At 41.1% G+C, this 20,661-nt stretch overlaps 1 protein-coding gene across 3 annotated transcripts in view; it reads right to left on the bottom strand.

Annotated features, from left to right (window-relative positions):
* Nucleotides 1–20,450, bottom strand: part of Slc44a3 (solute carrier family 44 member 3) — an 82,089-nt gene extending 61,639 nt beyond the window's left edge. Inside the window, exons 1-5 of one of the 3 annotated variants that reach the window (XM_046462125.2) lie at nt 19,599–20,450; nt 19,129–19,236; nt 14,587–14,729; nt 11,636–11,772; nt 10,472–10,565 (exon numbers count right to left, since the gene is read on the bottom strand). In XM_046462125.2, coding sequence (XP_046318081.1) covers nt 10,472–10,565; nt 11,636–11,772; nt 14,587–14,729; nt 19,129–19,236; nt 19,599–19,625 — 509 coding nt within the window. In that variant the 5' untranslated portion in view covers nt 19,626–20,450. Of the gene's footprint in view, nt 1–10,471; nt 10,566–11,635; nt 11,773–14,586; nt 14,730–19,128; nt 19,237–19,338; nt 19,473–19,598 lie in introns of those variants that run through there. The other 2 variants (XM_046462133.2, XM_046462156.2) reach the window with 2 other exon arrangements.
* Between the last annotated feature and the right edge of the window lie 211 nt (nt 20,451–20,661).

Below are 20,661 nucleotides of genomic sequence, written 5' to 3'. Positions count from 1 at the left end.
AACTAATTGACATATCCATCACCTCATAGTTACAGTTTCTTTTTTTATGATGAAACATGTAAGATCTCTTCTTAACTCTAGTTTACAATACAGTATTATTAACTATAGTTTCCATGCTATACACTATATCTTTAGAAAGTTGGTCTGTGGTATGCTCCTAATAAGTGAAACATACCCCAGACCAACATCTTCCCTTCCTCTGTCCTGGTAATCACCATTCTACTCTTTGCCATTCTACTCTTTGTTGTAATAAACTTGATTTTTTTAAGACTTTCTTTATAAGTGAGATCATATAGTATTTGTCCTGTTTCTGGCTTATTTTACTTAATATAACGTCCTCCAAGTTCACTATACTGCAAATAGCAGGATTTTCTCCTCCTCCTTCTTTTTCTTCTTTTTTGTTTTTTAAGATTGAATAATATCCTGTTGTATATGTATATGTATATACCACATTTTATTTATGGGGAACATCATTTTCGACTCTGATGTCTTAGTCCTTTCTGAACTAACTACCAACTCTAACATGAGAATCAGATTTCTTTAAGGCCCTGGTAGGTATATGCATTGGACCAACCTGAAGCTGTGTTAATGACAGTACCAGCTTCATTATATCCTCCCAGGAAGCACTCTCAGAGTGAGTGCTTAAAAAATGAGTAATAACATATGAGTGACACCTTGGGTAAATGAGAAAGCAACTTTTTTTTTTTTTTTTGGTGGTGCTGGGGATTGAACCCAGGGCCTTGTCCATACAAGGCAAGCACTCTACCAACCAAGCTATATCCCCAACCCAAGAAAGCTAATCTTTTAGAATTCTTTCTTGAGATGTGAAAATAGCCTGGTAACATATATTCTGCAGATTTTAAAGAATTCTAAAGAATCTTAATGAGGCCATGAATACCTTCATAGGCTCCTGGCTTTCTTTATTTCCATGGTTCCCAAACAATGGAAATAATACCAACCCAAGAAATGCCAAATTATCTAACAAGTTGCTAAAAAAACTAAGGAGTCACTAATTGTTTTGTGAAATGTATGAAGATGAAACAAAGGACGACCCAAATGCAAGCTTCTCCATGCAATGAAGAAGGCAAAGGCTTCTGGAACTTCAATGAACAAAACGTGGAATGAACTTCTTTAGGAGGTGACTATATTATAGCAATAGTCCCTGAGTCACCAAATGGTGATTTAAGAGAGAAGCAACACTGTAGAAAAATTTAATTTAAGTCTTGAAAGGGGTAAAACAGCCACCTGGCTCAAATTCCAAAAAATACACTAGACTAAAGCTTTAGAAATCACCCATCCTCATTCCTGGGTCATTGAGTCTGTTTCCTCACAGGAACCCTTGGTTTTGGTTTCTCGCCTATCAGTCTAAAGACATTTTTTTTTAGCATATGCAAATGTAACAGGAAATTTAAATAGAAGTTTGTAGCTGAGCTCAAAAATAACAAAAATTATACTCGAAAAACAAAATGTGAGATGCCGCCGTGCTGAGCTTGCCAAAAGAGGGCGTGGGTGGGGAAGGGGTAATGGGTTAGATTTTTCTTAACTCCCACACCCACACCAACAACAGAAAAAGGGCTGGGGGTTGGTTAGAAGAGCATTTTGAAAAAATAAACTTTTAATACTGAAATAATTTTAGAGTTACAGAAAAAGTATAAAGATGGAAAGAGAGTTCCTATGTGCCCCTCACGGGCTTCTCCCTAATGTTAGCATCTTACACAAAACAGTGCTCTTGAGAGGATGAAGACTTAACATTGACACTATGCTATTAACTAAACCACAACCTTTATTTGGACTTCATCATGTTCTACAATATCTGTTTTCTGTTCTGGGGTCCAATCAGGATCCCACAGTGCATTTAGTTGTTATATCTCTTCTTTAGTCTGTGATAATCTCTTGGTCTGTCCTTGTTTCTCATGACCTTGACATTTCTGAAGATTTATGGTCAGGAATTTTGTAAGATGTCCTTCCATTTGTAGGAATTCTGTCATGTCTTCTCATGCAGTTAGACCACAGTTATGGGTTTTGGGAAAAGATCGGAGAAAGGCATGGTTAGGGAACATGATTATCATCACTATTGAACTTGGTGGCTTGATTAAGGTGGGATAGCCATGTCTCTCCCCTGTGGAGTTGCCATTTTTCTCTTTCCATACTCTATTCTTTGGAAGTAAGTTGCTAAGACCTGCCCACTCTTAAGGGGAGGGAAATTAAGTTCTATCTCCTGGAGGGAGAAGTATTTATCTTATGGGGATTCTTCTGTAAAGATTTAGCCTCTTTACTCCATTTATTTACTTATTTAATTATTCATTTTTATCAGCATAGGCTCGTGGGTATTTATTCTATTGTTTTTGTTAAAATCTAATATGATCATTAATTAGTCACTAGCAGGTATTTAAGGTGGACCCCTGTGTCCTTCTGATATGCCTGGTCCTTTTTATATTTTTTCCTTGAGCACTTCTTTACTTTCTGGGTATGACACCAGGCTTAGCTAGTATTTTCCTCATCTAAGCTGTAGAATCCTTCATTTCTCCACAGATCCTTTAGAGAACAGCAATTAGAAACAAAAACCTGAGTATTGGACATGCTTATTGCTACTCAGGTATCTCTATTCTAGGTCCCCTTATAATCACCCCCCCCCATGGCACATTCAGAATTGCTAGTCAGGTTAGGCGTGTTGGCCCATGCCTCTAATCCCTGCTACTTGGAAGACTAAAGCAAGAGTATCTCAAGTTCAAGACCAGCTTTAGAAACTGTCTCAAAACAAAATTTTATTATATTTTACTTTTTGGCAGTGGGTATTGTGCCCAGGGATGCTTTACTATTGAGTTACATTACCAGTACCCCACCCCATGGCCTTTTTTTTTTTTTTTTTGACACAGCTTCTCACTAAGTTGCTGAGAACCTTGCTAAGCTTCTGAGGCTGGTCTCAAACTTTCAATCCTCCTGCCTCAGCCTCCCGAGTCACTGGGATTACAAGTGTGGGCCACTGAGCCCAGCAAAATAAAAAGTTAAGAGAGAATTGGGGATATAACTCTGAAGTAGACGACATCTGGGTTCAATCCCCACTATCAAATAAATAAGTCCATAAATAAATAATTTTTAAAAGTTTTTAAAAAGAATTGCTAGTTGGTACTGCTGTGATAAATTCACTCAATCAAGCAGTGTTTATATATGGCTCTTTTTGTCTCTAGCTTATAGCATACAGTCACAAAGCTGTTTTCCAAAATCACTTAGGACAACTTCTTCACCTCCTTCAGTGAGACTGTGAAATATTTGTAATAGAGTTAGATTCCTAATTGTCTATGTTCTATCCTGAGAGCTCCTGACACCTTGGCTGATTTTATTTTTTATTGGTATACAGTGAAATTCACTACTGTTCGGGTGCTGACAAGTGCAGAGAGTCATTAGAACAGCAATTCTGAAGGTTTCTTTTTTTCTTTTTTTCTTTTTTTTTCTGGAGAATGTTCATGTGCCCCCTCCCTGTCCCCAAGGGAAAGAGAGTCATGGGCACCTCTCCTAAGTCAGAAGACAAGGGCTTCATGGGAAACTCATTGAGCTTAGGGAAGCCCAAAGGTTAAGATCTGAACCACCCTGGGAAATGTGGAGGGAGAGTGGCTTTGGCAACAGAGTGAAGGGCCATGACATTTGTCAGGGCCAAGGATGCCCTCCTTGGGGCACTGGCTCAACAATCTATGAAAGTGCTCATCTCCCTAGACCCTGGCCCAAAACAGCATTATCAAACCTTTAGAGGCTGACCATCTGATAGGTGAAGACAGTGGAGACTTAGATGCCATGTCCTCTATCACAAGGAGGTCCAGCCTCTTTTATGTTTAAGAAACATTTATGGGGCTGGGGCTGGGGCTGGGACTCAGTGGTAGCACACTTGCCTGGCATGAGTAAGGCACTGGGTTCGATTCTCAGCACCACATAAAAATAAATAAAATAAAGGTCTATCAACAACTAAAAAATATTTTTAAAAAAGAAACATTTTATTTTTTTCTTTGAAGCATTTATTCAGATTCCTACCTCATTTTTTGGCAGGGACTACTGGGGATTGAACTCAGGGCCTCTGGAACACTGAGCCACATCCCCAGCCCTATTTTATATCTTATTTAGAGACAGGGTCTCACTGAGTTGCTTAACGCCTCACTTTTGCTGAGGCTGGTTTTGAACTTGCAACCCTCCTGCTTCAACCTCTGGAGCTGTTGGGATTGCAGGCATGCACCACCACGCCTGGCCCTACCCCATTTTTACACTGAGAGTTTGGTCTTTTCAAAGTCGATTTGCAAGATTTTTCACAAATTAGAGAAAGCAATTTTTTTTCTTATATGAATTATGAGTATTTTCCTATTAACTTTGCTTCCAGTGTTTCTGTATGGCAGAAATGATTCCTTTTTTATGTAGTCAAATTAATGAATTTTTTGTCTTATGAATCTTAAGCCATAAAGAGTAGTTTTCCTACTCTTAGGTTATAAAAGAATTCTCCCTTGACTTCTTCCAGTACTTTCCTCCTGGATGTTAACTGGTTGTACAATACTATTGTTGAATAGTTCTTTATTTAGGAAGATAATCTTATCATGTAGTAAATTCTTGTAAGCATTTGGGTCTAATCCTATTATTCTAATTATGATAAATTTATAGATCAACTTAGGGAGAACTGACATTTTTTCTTTATATTAGCAAACTGTATATTACTCAGCACTAAAAAAATAACAAGATCATGGCATTTGCAGGGAAATGGATGGCATTAGAGCAGATTATGCTAAGTGAAGTTAGCCAATCCTTAAAAAACAAATGCTGAATGTCTTCTCTGATATAAGGGGGGTGACTCAAAATGGGGTAGGGAGGAAGAGCATGAGAAGAAGATTACCACTAAATAGGGAAGAGAGATGGGAGGGAAAGGGAGGGAGAAGGGGAATTGCACGGAAGATGGAAGGAGACCCTCATTGTCATACAGAATACATGTATGAAGATGAGAGGGGAAAAAAAGCGTGTCACATTAGATTGGGTAGAGAGAAGTGATGGGAGGGGAGGGGTGGGGAAGGGGGGATAGGAAGGGCAGCAGAATAAAATAGACATTATTATTGCTGTATGTATATTCGTGACTATATGACCAATGTGATTCTGCAACCTGTACACTCAGAAAAATGAGAAATTATACCCCATTTGATTCAAATATATGAATTGTCAAGATCATTGTACTGTCATGTGTAGCTAATAATAAAAAAAAAGAACACACAGTATGCCTTTCCATTTGTTCAAGTTTTCTTTGTATTTGAAGAACATGTACAGGTTTTCTTCCTATGAATCTAGCAGATTCCTAGTTAAATTGGCTTCTAGGCACTTTTGTGTTTTTCTGTGTGTTTTTTCTTGCTCTCGTAAAAGCACAAATGTTTAGGTTTCAGTATGTTAATCATGTTGCATGCCACCTACATGAGTTCTCTTATTGTTCATAGGAGCTTTTTAGTCATTAGGTTTCCAGGTCTATAGTCATACCATTTGCAGAGTAGTAATTTTACGTTCTGCTTTTCAATTTTTAAACCTCTAATTTCTTTTTCTACCACTAAACAGATTCTTAACACCAATAAATCTGATTTTTTTCTTTTTCTTTTCTTTTTTGTTTTGGTGGTGATGGTGGTGCTGGGATGGAACCCAGGGCCTCATGCATACTAGACAAGCATCTTACTGCTGAGCTACACTTCTGAGCCCCATTCTCCCGGAAATGTTATGAAAGCACATGTTTTCTGAGCTTTCATTCAGTGTTTCTGAACATTAAGTTCAGATACAGCTTTAATGCTACTTTGTTTTTTCCTCAAACACAATTCTTCATAAGACCTTCATTTTGTCAACTATAGTGATTTTTAGGCACTTAATGACCATATACTGGGAAAGAATGACCCATCTCTACCCTGAGGGCAACACAGAGAAGCATGTGATGTATGGGCCACCCAGGTTGGGTAGTTGACTAGTTGCCCCCAGAGTATATCATTAACTGAGGCAGGGGGTTGTCTTTAGGACACAGTCTGAGGTTTCTTCTCCATGTTCCTTTTCTTCCTACCACTAGCAAAGCCAGTCAGACTTTCAGGAAGTTCTCTGGAGAGCTGCCTGCATATTTAGGTGACCCTGTCTGTGGAATTCTCAGAGCAAACATAGCAGCGCCCAGCTGGAACCTCTATGCGAGAGGCTAGAACTAGAATTTACTGGGGCTGGAGGGGGAGTCTCAAACCTTTTAGATTTTTAAATACACAGGAGACTCAAAATACAGTATTATATTGAACACCAAAAGGAAAAAGATATGCTTGCTTGTTATCTTTTGCAGTACTTTTTTGCTGCTCTTGAAAGCTCATACCTTTTTCAGCTTTTGCATAAAAAGGGGATGCTAATACCTCATAGGATCAACAGAGGAAGACGAAACAATTGGTGTAGTCAAAAAGAGGTATTTGGAAAATGTTCTTTGGCCCTATAGCCACACTTCTCATGTTTTCTAGCTTTTGAATCTTGGCACCATTCTTCCACGATAAATATGATAATTTCCATCCTAAACAAACACTGACTTGTGTAGGAAAAGGAAACGGAGCCCTGGAGCCTATTTCTGTTTTCCTCACTCTGTCCAAGAAAAGGCCAGTCAATCAACCGTTTTGTCTTCACTTGAAAAGTTAGTATTGGAAAGGTCTGAATCTGAGAGTGGAAAGGGCTAGGACTGGCGGGAGAGGCAGAAAGATGGCGACCCAAGGACACAAGGTAGGGATGGTTTCCCTCCTAGCTTGGTGGGAGCCTAAGGAGGCCACTGGCCAGGTGGTTCAGCCTGGCCTTGAACATTTAGACTGGATTAGAAACAAACACGGACACTGCTGGGGTGTGAATGCCAGTCATCCCACTGGCTGGGTGGCTGACTTCCCCTCTCTCTGATCAGTCTTCGAAGGTTTAGGGCAGGGATGAAAAAAATACCCCTGGCACACAAGCTTTGTGAGGCCCCAAAAGTTAATACACATCACAAACTTGAACTTAGAAAGTACCTACTAAGTATCGAAAGTTCAGTTAAATGTTCTCTGTGATTGCCATCAGTATCAAGATAGAGGCTTGCTGTGGAATTTGGGTTGTCATCCCATATACTGTAGGAGGAGAGTTCACCCAACTCTGCTTAAGTGGCAACCTTAACAATTCCATTCTCTTCAATTCCATCTGTAGGTACAGGTACAAATAGGATTCCTAAAAAAAATCTTTTTCTTTAAGCACTGAATAATTTTTCTTCAACCCATTTAAACATACTAGGTTTTTTTCCTGGGTAAGGTTTCGTTGAGACATATTTGATGATATCTGACAACAACCAGAATTTAAAAAATAAGATAACATTGAAACGTGGACGGAGTACTCTCTTCTGCAAATAATTTTGGCTTCCTTCAGTTACCTACAACACAAGTGCTCATTTTAGAAAAGAATGCCACCAATTCTATTCTATTACATATGGCTTTCTGGTTTTCCCAGCACCATTTGTTGAAGAGGCTATCTTTTCGCAAATGTATACTTATGGCCCCTTTGTCTAGTATGAGATAACCATATTTATGTGGGTTTGTCTCTGTGTCTTCTTCATGTCTGTTTTGGTGCCAATACCATGCCTTTTTTGTTACTATAGCTCTGTAGTATAATTTAAGGTCTGGTATTTTGATGCCTCCTGCACCACTTTTCTTGCTAAGGATTGCTTTGGTTATTCTGTGCCTCTTAGTTTTCCAAATGAATTTTATGACTACTTTTTCTAAAGAATGTCATTGGAATTTTAATAGAAATGGTATTTGATCTGTATTATGTTTTGGTAGTATGGTCATTTTGACAATATTAATTCTGCCTAACCAAGAACATGGGAGAGCTTTCTATCTTCTAAGGTCTTCTTCGATTTCTTTCTTTAGTGTTCTGTAGTTTTCATTGTAGAGGTCTTTCACCTCTTTTGTGAAATTGATTCCTAAGTACTTTCTTTCTTTCTTTTTTCTTTTCTTTTTTTTGAGGCTACTGTGAATGCAATAGCTTTCCTGATTTCTCTTTCAGCTGATCCATCATTGGTGTGTGAATATCATTGATTTACAGGTGTTAATTTTATATCCTGCTACTTTGCTGAATTTGTTTATGAGTTCTAGAAGTTTTCTGATGGAGTTTTTGGGGTCTTCTAAATATAGAATTATGTCATTGGCAAATAGGGATAATTTGGGCTCTTCTTTTCCTATTTGTATCTCTTTAATTTCTTTCTTTTGTCTAATTGCTCTGGCTAGGGTTTCAAGGACTATGTTGAATAGCAGTGGTGAAAGGGGGCATCCTGGTCTAGTTCTGGTTTTTAGAGGAAATGCTTTTAATTTTTCTCCATTTAGAATGATGAGATCCCATCTCACTCCAGTCAGAATGGCAATTATCAAGAATAAAAGTAACAATAAATGTTGGCAAGAATGTAGGAAAAATGGTTCACACATACACTGCTGGTGGGACTGCAAACTGGTGCAACCACTATGGAAAGCAATATGGAGAGTCCCTAGAAAATTTAGAATGGAACTACCATTTAACCCAGTTATCCCACATCTTGGTTTATACCCAAAGGACTTACAATAAGCATACTACAGTGACACAGCCACATCAATGTTTATAGCAGCACAATTCACAATGGCTAAGCTATGGAACCAACTTAGGTGCCCTTCAACAGATGAATGGATAAAGAGAACGTGGTACATTTACACAATGGAATATTACTCAGCCATAAATAAGAATGAAATTATGGCATTTGGTATGGAATTATGGTAGATGGATGGAACTGGAGAATATCATGGTAAGTGAAATAAGCCACTCCCAACAAACCAAAGGCTGAATGTTCTCTATGATATGTGGATGCTAATACAAAATAGGGGAGTGGGGAGAAGAATAGAAGTTCATTGGATTAGACAAAGGAGAATGAAGGGCAGGGATGGGGAATGAGAATAGGAAAGTCAGTAGAATGAATCAGATATAACTTTCCTATGCCAATATATGAACACTCAACCAGTGTAACTCCAGATTAAGTACAACCACAGAAATGGGAAATTATACTCCATATATGTATAGAATGTCAAAATATACTCTACTGTCATGCATACCTAAAAAGAACAGATAAAAAGAAAAGAATGTCACCAAAATGACTAACTATATTCTGCTTCATATGTAATTAAAACTTATTTGAGTCTTTTTTGAATACCTGCAAGATTAGTATTTTTCAAGCTGTACTTACAACCACTTAGAAGAACATGAAATAAATTATTTTTTAAAGTGCAGCAGAATAGGAACTATTATTATGAATCTTATGCAGGGGAAGTCTTATTTTGCAAGATCTCTATTTCTGTTTTCTATACCTAAGTAAATTTGATGGTATAGATACACTGGGTTTGTGATATATTATTTTACTTATGTGGGTCCCAACCAAGAATTTAACAAAGACTGTACTACTAGAAAGTTGTCACAAGTCTTTCACTTAAATTATTATTATTTCTCAGGGATTTTTTTCTCAGTTCTTACTCACTGTAAATATACTTATGTTTTTCAAAAGGATAGCAACACCCATTCCAAGTTCTCCATTAACAAATCTCAGTAGCCTGACTGTGATAATGAATTGTATTTTTCCCTTAGGACTTTGTGAAGGTGCCAATGTGAACCGGTTTGCCCTGGCAATCACTACTTCATCATTACAACTTGATTCTACAAATATTTGTAAATTGCCTACACTGTACCATAGTTGATAGGGAGGAATAACACCTGCAAGGAGTTCACCCAGTAGATCCTTGAGAAGAAAGATATGGAACCCACTCTGCCTTGCTCTCCCAGGCTGTTTCTTGTGGAGGAATCTAGTTATAAAAACTGACAATAGTTGGGTGTGGTGGCACAGGCTTGGGAGACTGAGGCAGGATTGTGAGTTCAAAGCCAGCCTCAGTAATATAGCGAGGCCCTAAGCAACTTAGCAAGACCCTGTCTCAAAATAAAATATAAAAAGGGCTCAGTGGTTAAGCACCTCTGGGTTCAATCCCCAGTACCAAAAACCAGCCCCCCCAAAACAAAACAAAAACCAAAATTAACAATGTGTAGCTGTATGAAAAAGCACAATGTTTTTACTTTGCAATTAAAGAAAAAACACATACCAACTACTTCATAAAAATCTCTCATTTGGTAATAAATTACATATTATGTATATTATATATATGGCTAGCTGTAGGGTGTTGTTGGAAGACTATATATATCTTTATTGTTTGCTAAATTTTCTCCTTATTTATCCTGGTTACTAGTACATTGTCCATTGTGTGTGTTGCAAATGATCCCTCCTTGTTTGTCCTTGGCCTTCTGTGGACCTTAAGCTCCCTGCAGGAGCTTACTCAATATGTCCTTCATGTTTTCTACAAAACATGCCTAGAAGAGTAGAAGACAAGTACCTGATAGCTATTGTTGATACATAAAGAAGTACAGAAGATTTTACCTTGGAGGAACTGGTAGCCTAGGGCACAGTGAGTTTGCATTTGGATTCCGCGTGTAGTTGATGGAATTCAAGTTATAGATGCACAGGAAAGACCCTGAAAGCACAAGACACAGACAGTACTATTTTCCTACATTAGACCCATTTTCCTGGGGGAAACCACTAAAGAAATCACATCATTTTGCCAAGCCAGAAGGAGATAGAATACATTACCTGGATTTAGGAACCAGGTGACTTAAAAACAAAATGAATAAACATGCAATTTTAGATTGAGTTAGGGCCTCTTTTCTCTCCAAAACCACAAATTCAAAACTAAACATTAAATGATTGGTACTAAAATGACATGAAAGTTATTTGAAGATAATTTATTGCAGGAGCTTGATATTTTTAACTTGGCTTTGCAAATCATTTTAAAAACCTGGCACTGTATTTCTTAGGCAGATAAAATTTGCAGTGGGCTGCCTCACATTCCTTTTCTTTCCTTTGTTTGTTTAATTCTTAAAACAAAAATCTGAACCAGTGAGTCCAGAGCAAGTATTTCAGCTACATGAATGCTTTTGGTACAGTTTATGATTATTCAACAGGTCAACAAAGTATCTACCAGCCCTGACAATTTCATCAAAGGACCAACTTGTAGGCAATTCGACCTGAAGCCTCAGGCCTTAAGAATCTGCTGTCTGTCAGGTGGTAGTGGCACATGCTTATACTCCCAGTAACTCCAGAGGCTGAGGCAGGAGGATTGCAAGCTCAAGGTCAGCCTCAACAACTTAGACCACGTCTCATAATAAAAAGTCTGGGGATGTAGTTTTGTGAGAGAGTGCTTGTGGGTTCAATCCCTAGTACCACGAAAAATAAAACTTAAAAATAAAAAGATATAATTAAAAAAAGAGTCTGATGTCTCTTTCTTACTCTCTGTGGAAGACCATTTTGCTGCAGGGAGCAGGCGCCAAACAGCCTAGGTTTCATAAATCCAGAGAGGCTGGAATGAAATTGAGTAAGCTCATGAGAAAATGTTTAAGTCCTTTTCCACACAAGATGAGGCACCTCCAAAGGAGTAGCTTTCCAAAGAAAGCAGGGTCAGGCTAAATTACCCCCTCTAGATCCCCACAGGTTACTCCACTGTGGGAAGGTGTGGCAGGGAGAGCAAACTGGCCCCTTGGTGCCTACCACTGGTGTTTGCAAAGAGCTGAACCTCTTCCAAGGTGTTGAGCTGCTCTTCAGGACAGCTGGACACACAGAGGGCAGTGGAACCAAGCTTCCTACCTTTGATATCCGGTTTGCAGGAATTCATAAAGAACACATGTCTAAGGAGACAAATGAAGCAGAAAGCATGTCTTAGAGCATGGCCTCTCATTGGATTTAACTGTAGACTTTAAAAAGTATCTACATGATTTTGTCATTTTTTAATGCAGAGTAATACTCCATTGTGTATAAATGCCACATTTTTTTTATCCATTCATCTATTGAAGGGCATCTAGGTTGGTTCCACAGTCTAGCTATTGTGAATTGTGCTGCTATGAAGATCGATGTAGCAGTATCCCTGTAGTATGCTCTTTTTAGGTCTTTAGGGAATAGACCAAGAAGGGGAATAGCTGGGTCAAATGGTGGTTCCATTCCCAGCTTTCCAAGAAATCTCCATACTGCTTTCCAAATTGGCCGCACCAATTTGCAGTCCCACCAGCAATGTACAAGTGTACCCTTTTCCCCACATCCTCGCCAGCACTTGTTGTTGTTTGACTTCCTAATGGCTGCCAATCTTACTGGAGTGAGATGGTATCTTAGGGTGGTTTTGATTTGCATTTCTCTGACTGCTAGAGATGGTGAGCATTTTTTCATGTACTTGTTGATTGATTGTATGTCCTCCTCTGAGAAGCATCTGTTCAGGTCCTTGGTCCATTTGTTGATTGGGTTATTTGTTTTCTTATTGTTGATGAATGGATAAAAAAATGTGGCATTTATACACAATGGAGTATTACTCTGCATTAAAAATGACAAAATCATGGCATTTGCAGGGAAATGGATGGCATTAGAGCAGATTATGCTAAGTGAAGCTAGCCAATCCCTAAAAAACAAATGCCAAATGTCTTCTTTGATATAAGGAGAGCAACTAAGAACAGAGTAGGGAGGAAGAGCAGGAGAAGAAGATTAACATTAAACAGGGATGAGAGGTGGGAGGGAAAGGGAGAGAGAAGGGTAATTGCATGGAAATGAAAGGAGACCCTCATTGTTATACAAAAGTACATACAAGAGGAAGTGAGGGGAAAGGGAAAAAAAACAAGGGGGAGAAATGAATTACAGTAGATGGGGTAGAGAGAGAAGATGGGAGGGGAGGGGAGGGGAGGGGGGATAGTAGAGGATAGGAAAGGCAGCAGAATACAACAGACACTAGTATGGCAATATGTAAAAATGTGGATGTGTAACTGATGTGATTCTGCAATCTGTATATGGGGTAAAAATGGGAGTTCATAACCCACTTGAATCAAATGTGTGAAATATGATATGTCAAGAACTATGTAATGTTTTGAACAACCAACAATAAAAATTTTTAAAAAGTATCTACATACTGCCAACTATGAGAATTAATAAGGCAAACTTTTAATCAAATGTTTCAGCATCACTGAATATATATTATGCCAACCCGGGGTCATCTACAGAGTAGCACAGCTTGTGAACCATACTCAAATGTTAACAAAACTTTCCTTCTCTAGATTCAGCATTTTCAGGGCATAATTCTGAGAGGTACCTGAGGGAGAGAAGGCATTAGTTAAACTGCCCATAGATTGCCAGATATGGATGCATAAAGTACACACTGGCATCCCTGCCAACTATATCCTGCCCAAGAGTGTTCAAATAAACTCCAGAGAACAGCTGAACACAGAATACTGGGAAGTGACAAATGGAAAGGACAAAGTGGCCAATGTTGGGAACTAAACGCAGTTTAAGAGCCAGGACATTTAGAAGACCCTGCCTACAGCTACCCAGCGGCTGGGTAAGATAGGGCAAAGAACAAAATTAGGCCCAGCAATCTGGTGCACGCCTGTAATCTCAGTGGCTCAGGAGGCTGAGGCAGGAAGATCACAAGTTCAAAGTCAGCCTCAGTAATTTAGGGGGGCCCTAAGCAACTTAAAAAGTCCCTGTCTCTAAACTAAGAAAAAAAAAAAAAAGCTGGGGTGTGGCTTAGTGGTCAAGTGCCCCTGGGTTCAATCCCCAGCCCCCAACAAAACAACAACAAGAAAAAAACTGGTATCACCAATCATGGTTCATTTGCAGGCAGTGGCAGCTCTTGGGCCACTGTCTAACACATAACCAGGCTGCTGAAATCAGGAATGTCAAAGGAAGAGCCCTGTAGGCTGTCTACTATGGGAGAGGCCTTGAGGAGGGGTCTCAGAAGCCACTTTCCCTCCAGCTGAGGATGGCAGGAAGGGAGGCAGTGCACAAAGAGAAGGGGGACCCATCTCCTGGGTGTTTGGAAAATAGATATTTTATTTTTAAAAATTTTGAAATTGTGTTAAAATAGACATAGAATTTACCGTCTTGGTCATTTTAAGTCAGGTGGGTGGCATTAAGTACATTCACTGTGTGGCCACCACGTGTTGCCATCCCCACCGTCCATCACAGACCTCTTTCCCTCTGGCAAAATGGAAACTCTGTTCCCAGTAGACAGTAACTCCCCATTCTCCCTGCTCCTCCTCTGGAAACCATGCTTTTCCTGTTTCTGAGGATAACTACTTTGTCTACCTCTTAAGTGGAATCCCCTTCCTTTTAGTGATTCTATTACATTATGGATAATAACAGTAACAACATTTATTGTGCCCTAGCTATCGCAGTTATCATTAGGCAAACTGGGCTCAGACAGGCTAAGGATTCTGCCCAAGGCCACAGAGCTGAAAAGCAGCAGAGGTTGAAGCTGCACCTAGGACGACAAAGCTGCACCCTCACCAGTACACACACACACACACACACACACACACACACACACACACACACACGACCCTCCTGCTAATGAGAGAGGCTGACAGTTTTAAATAGGAAAACAGTTTCCGGACTCTAAACCACAAATTCGTACAGCTTTGAAACACAGTCCCTCTATAGGTTGGGGACTTAACTCTGACACTTACTTTTTTAGGGTCATGTCTTGCCCTGAAAGAGGGGCCCCTTCCACTGGGGAGTTCCTCTTGCCGCACACGTTGCCAAAGCTGTCATAGCCGAACAGGAGTCTTGCTGTGGCTCCAGCCACTGCCGAGTAGCCCATGATGAACATCTAGAAAAGCCCAGGGGTACATGAGGACCTGCTCACAGGACACAAGACACCATCCCCTGTGTCCCTGAAGATGTCGATATAAGATGGAACCAGGCGAAACACAAATCTCTCCAGGTCCCCAGCAGTTCCCTCCTTTAGAAGCAACAACTGAATCTGCTTAGTATCCTGCTGTTAGAATCTGGGTTTTGGCAGGTTAGGTGTGTGTGTAGGGGTAGCAACCTGAAACACGTAGATTCCTCTCCATTTTCTTTTTTAAGAATTTTTTAATATTTATTTTTTAGTTTTCAGTGGACACAACATCTTTATTTTTATTTTATGTGGTGCTGAGGATCGAACCCAGCGCCCCGCACATGCCAGGCGAGCGCGCTACTGCTTGAGTCACATCCCCAGCCCCTCCTCTCCATTTTCTTACCTCTTCACCTTCTGACTTTCTTCAGGAATCTGTCAATTTTTGTTTTTTGACACATTTCACTGGGACAACTAATTTTTTTTCCTTGAGGTTTTTGGTTTATCTAAGTGCATCAAGGCCAGGCTCATTATCTCCCCCAAGTTTTCTTCCTTTCTTCTTAAAAAAAAATTTTGGGGCGTCTTTTAGTGATCTCTGTAAAGGTCACAGTTGAAGTGGATTAAAATATTATTTACAAGAAGCCTTAAAATAGTGTTTTGGAGTAACTGCTTAAATTTACAAAATAGAGAACTTAAGAAAAAAGAATTTCAGGAATTCTGTTGGACACAAATATCTTGCAATCAATAGTCTTTTTTTTTTTTGTACTGGGAATTGAAACCAGGGGAACTTGACCACTGGGCTACATCCACAGTCCTTTAATTTTTAAATTTTATTTTAAGACAGAGTCTTGCAAAGTTGCTGAGAGTTTCACTAAGTTGCTAAGGGTGACTTCCAACTTGAAGTCCTCCTTCCTTAGCTGGGACTATAGGCTTGAGGCCTCCATGCCAGGCTTCATGGTCATTTTTATCTAATTTTATAGTGAATGCGGTATATTTGAAATTTCAGTTCAAACAACTATTCACTGGTATGCATTACCAGGCCTTCTGCCAATATTGAATATGTTTTTTCCCATAACACAAATTTAGTGTTGCTAGTTTCCCAAAATACAATACCTACTTAGAATACTGTTTAGTATTTGATGCAAACAAGCTCATTGCGGGACCGAGTATATAGTATACCACTCAGTAACATACTATATGGATATATGTTCCAAAGGGGCATCCAAAGTCAAATACATTTCAGATATTCTGCTTTCAATGCTAATTTGGAAGTAAAAGTAACAAACATTCTTTAAGTGTCAAGTGTGTGCCAGAGACTCTGTTGGAGTATCCAAGGATGAACAAAACCTAGTCCCTGTCCTCAAGAAACTCAGCTTAGAGGATATGGGGGAAAACATACACTCTTACATTGCCAGTGGTACTGAAAATTGGTGCAACACTCTGGAAAGCATGAGGATTCTTCAAAAACTTGCAATCGAACCACCATTTGATCCAGCTATCCCACTCCTTGGTTTACACCCAAAGGACTTAATATCAGTATAATACAATTTATAGTATATCAATGTTTATGGCAGCTCAATTCACAATAGCTAAGCTATGGAACTAGCCTAGGAGCCCTTCAACAGATATTTGAATGGATAAAGAAAATGTGGTACATATACACAATGGAATATTACTGAGCCTTAAAGAAGAATGAAATTATGGCACTTGCCAGTAAATGAATGGAACTGGAGAATATCATGCTAAGCAAAATAAGCCAATCCCAAAGAACCAAAGGCCAAATGTTTTCTCTAATATGTGGATGCTAATTCACAATAAAGTGGGGTGGCTAGGGAAGATAGAGGTACTTTGGATTAGACAGAGAGGAATAAAAAGAGGTGAGGGGGTGTGGAAGTAGGAATGACAGTAGAATGTATTGGACATGATTACCCTATGTGCATATATTATTACACAACAGGTGTAACTCTACATCATGTACAACCAGAAGAATGAGAAATTATACTCCATTTATGTATGGTGTGTCAAAATGCATTCTATGTCATGTAAAACTAATTAGAACTAATAAAAAATAAAACAAAATAAAATAAAAAGAAACTCAGCCTAGAAAAGAGTAGGACTTTTCAGCTCAGACCTTGAGTTTCCTGCTCCTACACTTTCCAGGGTTCTCTGTGATCTGAGACCAGATTTGAGAATGAGTAGGTCATTCATTGAGAATGAGTAGATCACCCTTACTAGTAGACAGGGTCTCACTCATTTAAAGTCTGCGGATGTAGAGATGACTCTGTGCCCCCAAAGCTGGCATGGTAAGCTTACCCAGCAATGACATGCCCACCTCCTGTCCTTCTGACTTGCAGCACAGTAAATAAGGTCCTGATTGCATTTGGGCTCAGGGGGAAGAAAAGGGTTTTATACTTCTACACAGCTCACTAGAGACCTAATTATGAAGTGACATTTTTCATTTGCCATGAGAGTGTATGTGATCTCTTCATTGGAAAGCTTGTGGGGAGAAATGGAAAGTTTTTAGGAGGAAGTAGGAATAGGATTTGAGTTTTCCTGAGTCCCTGCCATAACACAACTAGTACCCTAAACCATCATTGTTCTAATTGCAAACATACATGTGCAATTGCACTTGAGAGGTGATATAGGAGGTTGTGGTCACCAAAGAGATTACTGTCAATGTGCATGGGAGATATTAGGGAAATGGAGACTTGAAATATGAATAGAAAAGGACAAGGTGGGAGGGTATCGTGGGGAGGTAAGTAGAAGCAGAGTTGACCCAGAGTTGAAGATGTTCTGTTCTGTGTATTTTATGCAAACATAAGCACTAGCTGGTGCTTTTCCTATCTGCAAAAGACCATAGTTGTAATTCAGACATCTTCCCCCAAGCCTTCATTGTCTAGCCCAAACTCAGGGCAGCACTATCAACAATAATCCTGTCCAGTATATCACCCGTTAGAACATCTGTCACAAGACAAGAAGCAGATCCACAAAGACGGTGGGGGGGGGACCTTTTTCTGTATTTTAAATATGTTTTGTGGCTAAAAATGTTGCAGAAGCTACAAAAAGTCAACTAAGAAAGGACTCTCCTTATTAAATCTGAACTCAGTGAAGAGAACTTGGATATATGGAAATCTTCAGATCTATTCTGCAAATACAGTGTAATTTTAAAGCACTTTCCAGCTTCATGTCATGTTTCAGCTGGTTCATAATTCTTCAGGCTGCAGTGGACCATCTATAAATCCTTCCCACAGACAGTTGCTGGGCTGAGATTTGGAAGTGATGTATTAGCTTTGAACCATAGAGGGGTTAGGGAAGATCGCTAAATGACAATAGCAGTCCAAGGTCAAAGCTGCCAGGCACAAGGCAGGACAGCTGCTCCCTGCACTGATACAATAGCAGACCCAGATAAAAGCACCTGCCATCTGTGGGAAAGGGAGGCAGAAGGTGTTGAAGGTGCACTGCCTTTCTCAGCTCCTCGAGGCCATGGTATAAACAGCATCAGCAACAACATAAAATTTCAGGCCAACCTGCCACTGTGCCTGTAATCCAGTCTGGCTATGTGAAACCAGTCTGCAAAGTCAACAAGTGAACACATGAATGCTTTTCTTACTTAGAACAATGAACATGATATTTTAGGGTCTATTCTAATTGAACTCTTTCAACAAAGATAGTTACTACCTGGTAGTTATTATCAGGTTTTATAAATTAATCATTTACCATGCAGCAAATAGCATGCCTCAACCTGGCATGGAAAATTTCAAGAACATGGCCTTTGAAAAAAGTTGAGTGAGACTTTTTCTGCTGCACTTACAACTCTAAAATAAGTATAAATGTGTCAAGGTTCAGCTTCCAAGAGACTCTCCCAGGACTAACATGGCACAGCCGGATGAGGTCTCCCAGCAACTACCTGGAAACTAGAGTGGGAACAGTTATTACCTACTTACCTAAAGGGCTCATTCCGAGATACTAAACACAATATACCAAGAGTGTGTATGCATTTCAGAGAAAACAAAAGTAATGTATTTCTAGGCTCTCTCTGGATTTGCCTTTGTTAGAGGCTAGCAAAAACTTGAGAAATATTTGATTTAGGGGTTTGACAGACGGTAAGAGAACTTCCACTCAGAGAGCTCAGATAATTCTCACTGGCCTTACTATACAATGATCCCACAGCAAACTCTGATTCTCAGTTTCCTAATGAAGTTAACCAGTGGAGCCTGCAGCAAGACAGATTCCGCAGCAAGTGCCAGACAAGAATTCCCCCGGACTAAGGTTCATTCTGGACTAATGACAGAAGTTTTTCATTGCAGCATAAACTTTAAGCAATTAACGTTTGAGGCACATTTATTTCGGAACACACACACTGGCCTCTTCCCTGCCAAGCAGCTACGCTTACCAAACCGGTCCAGAAGAAAAAGAACAGGAATAGCCATGCTGTATCTGTGCATTTCCTATAAATCTGGGGTCGCCACTCTCTTGGCCTGGGAGCTCTCTCTTCAGAAACCTTCCAGAAAAAAAAAAGGAGAGGTGAGAAAAAGAATAAACAACCAGGTAGACACCCAACCTCACAGAGCGGATGTTAAATCTCTAGCCGCCAAGTTCTTACCTGGAGGTGCACCTGACCGCAGCCCCCCTGTCCCGCCCCGCGGCCAGAGTCTCCCTCATCTCTGCCCCAGCACCCGAGTGGGGGCCCAGAGTCCTCCCGGCCAGGTGCCCTCGGGGGTATGGAGGTGCCTGACCAGAGGCTTATCCCCGAGGGCTGGGGGCAGCAGTGTCCCGGCTGGGCAGGTAGCAGGTGCCTGCAGGAATCAGCCTCGACTCCTCCCTCCGGGTTCTAATCCGAGAGCCAAAGTTGTAGGCACTCACCAGGTACTTGGCACCCAGGCACTGCATCGTGTCCTCGGCGGCTGTGTTGGGGACTCCGAGCGGCCGCGGCCGCGGTGCGCGCAGAGCCCAGACGCCGGGGCCGGTCCGCCGGGGAGGGGCGGAGGGCGCAGTGCTGCACAGCGGCCGCCTCCGCGCGCCCTGCGCTGGGCCCTGGGCGCCTTCCCCCGCGATCTTGGGTTGAGGTCCGCCCTTTCTCTGCCTTGATTTTCTGCTTAGCTCTTTCCGCTGTTGGCCGGCGTCCTGCCCTGTTTGGAGAAGAGGTCCCGGACACCTCGCTGCCGGCCGGATCAACCACCTGCGCGGCAGTGGCTCCCAGGATGTCGCCTAACCTCTGCAAGCGCCACGACCCGGGCAGAGCCGGCCGCGCCACGACCCAGGGCGGGCCCTCCTGCGGCCTGATGTAGGTGTTCTGCCACCGCAGTGAGCAGGAAGTGAAGTCTCACCTCATTGTCCTGCGGGGTGGGGAAGTGAGAGCGATGTATGACAGGTGAGCAGCAATTACTGTGGGCGGTATTCTGCTGTGCCCGCTTTACAGGCATTCTTCAATAACCACGAGGCGGAAGCTACTGATACCCCCAGTCTACAGGTGAGGAAAACGGAGGCACAGAACAGGGGTGTTGTAACTTGAGGAGACGCAGCTAGGAAGTTGTAGAGAGGCAAGAACTGAACCCAGCACTCCAAGAGGCAGGCTCTCCAGGTGGCTCCTCCAGCAACACTTGGGTGTCTCCCCTGCAGTTTCTGTTTCTATAGGATGGTATATCCCGAGGCTGCAGGCTGTCTCCCCACTGTCCACCCTAGAGAATCCGGGTTCCGGGTACTACAGTGAGAACCAAACCTGCAGAGCCTGGAGACTGCCTTACTTCTTGAGTGTGTGGGAGGCGGCTGGGACCAAGTATTTTAGATTCCGGCCTCACCTCTCCCTGCATTGCGTGGGGCTGATCATTGCTTGACTGTACAGTTGAAATGTCAGCAACCCCTGAAGCAAGGGCGGGCAGGGGAGTTTTCCGGGTCAGTCAGATCAGCAGAGAAGCGCTGCTGGGGT

The sequence above is a fragment of the Marmota monax genome, unplaced genomic scaffold, assembly GCF_021218885.2.
Source record: "Marmota monax isolate L192 unplaced genomic scaffold, Marmota_monax_Labrador192_F-V1.1 WCK01_AAM20220418_F8-fsc00070, whole genome shotgun sequence".
Classification (NCBI taxonomy): domain Eukaryota; kingdom Metazoa; phylum Chordata; class Mammalia; order Rodentia; family Sciuridae; genus Marmota; species Marmota monax.
This window is presented reverse-complemented; position numbering and strand designations above follow the sequence as displayed.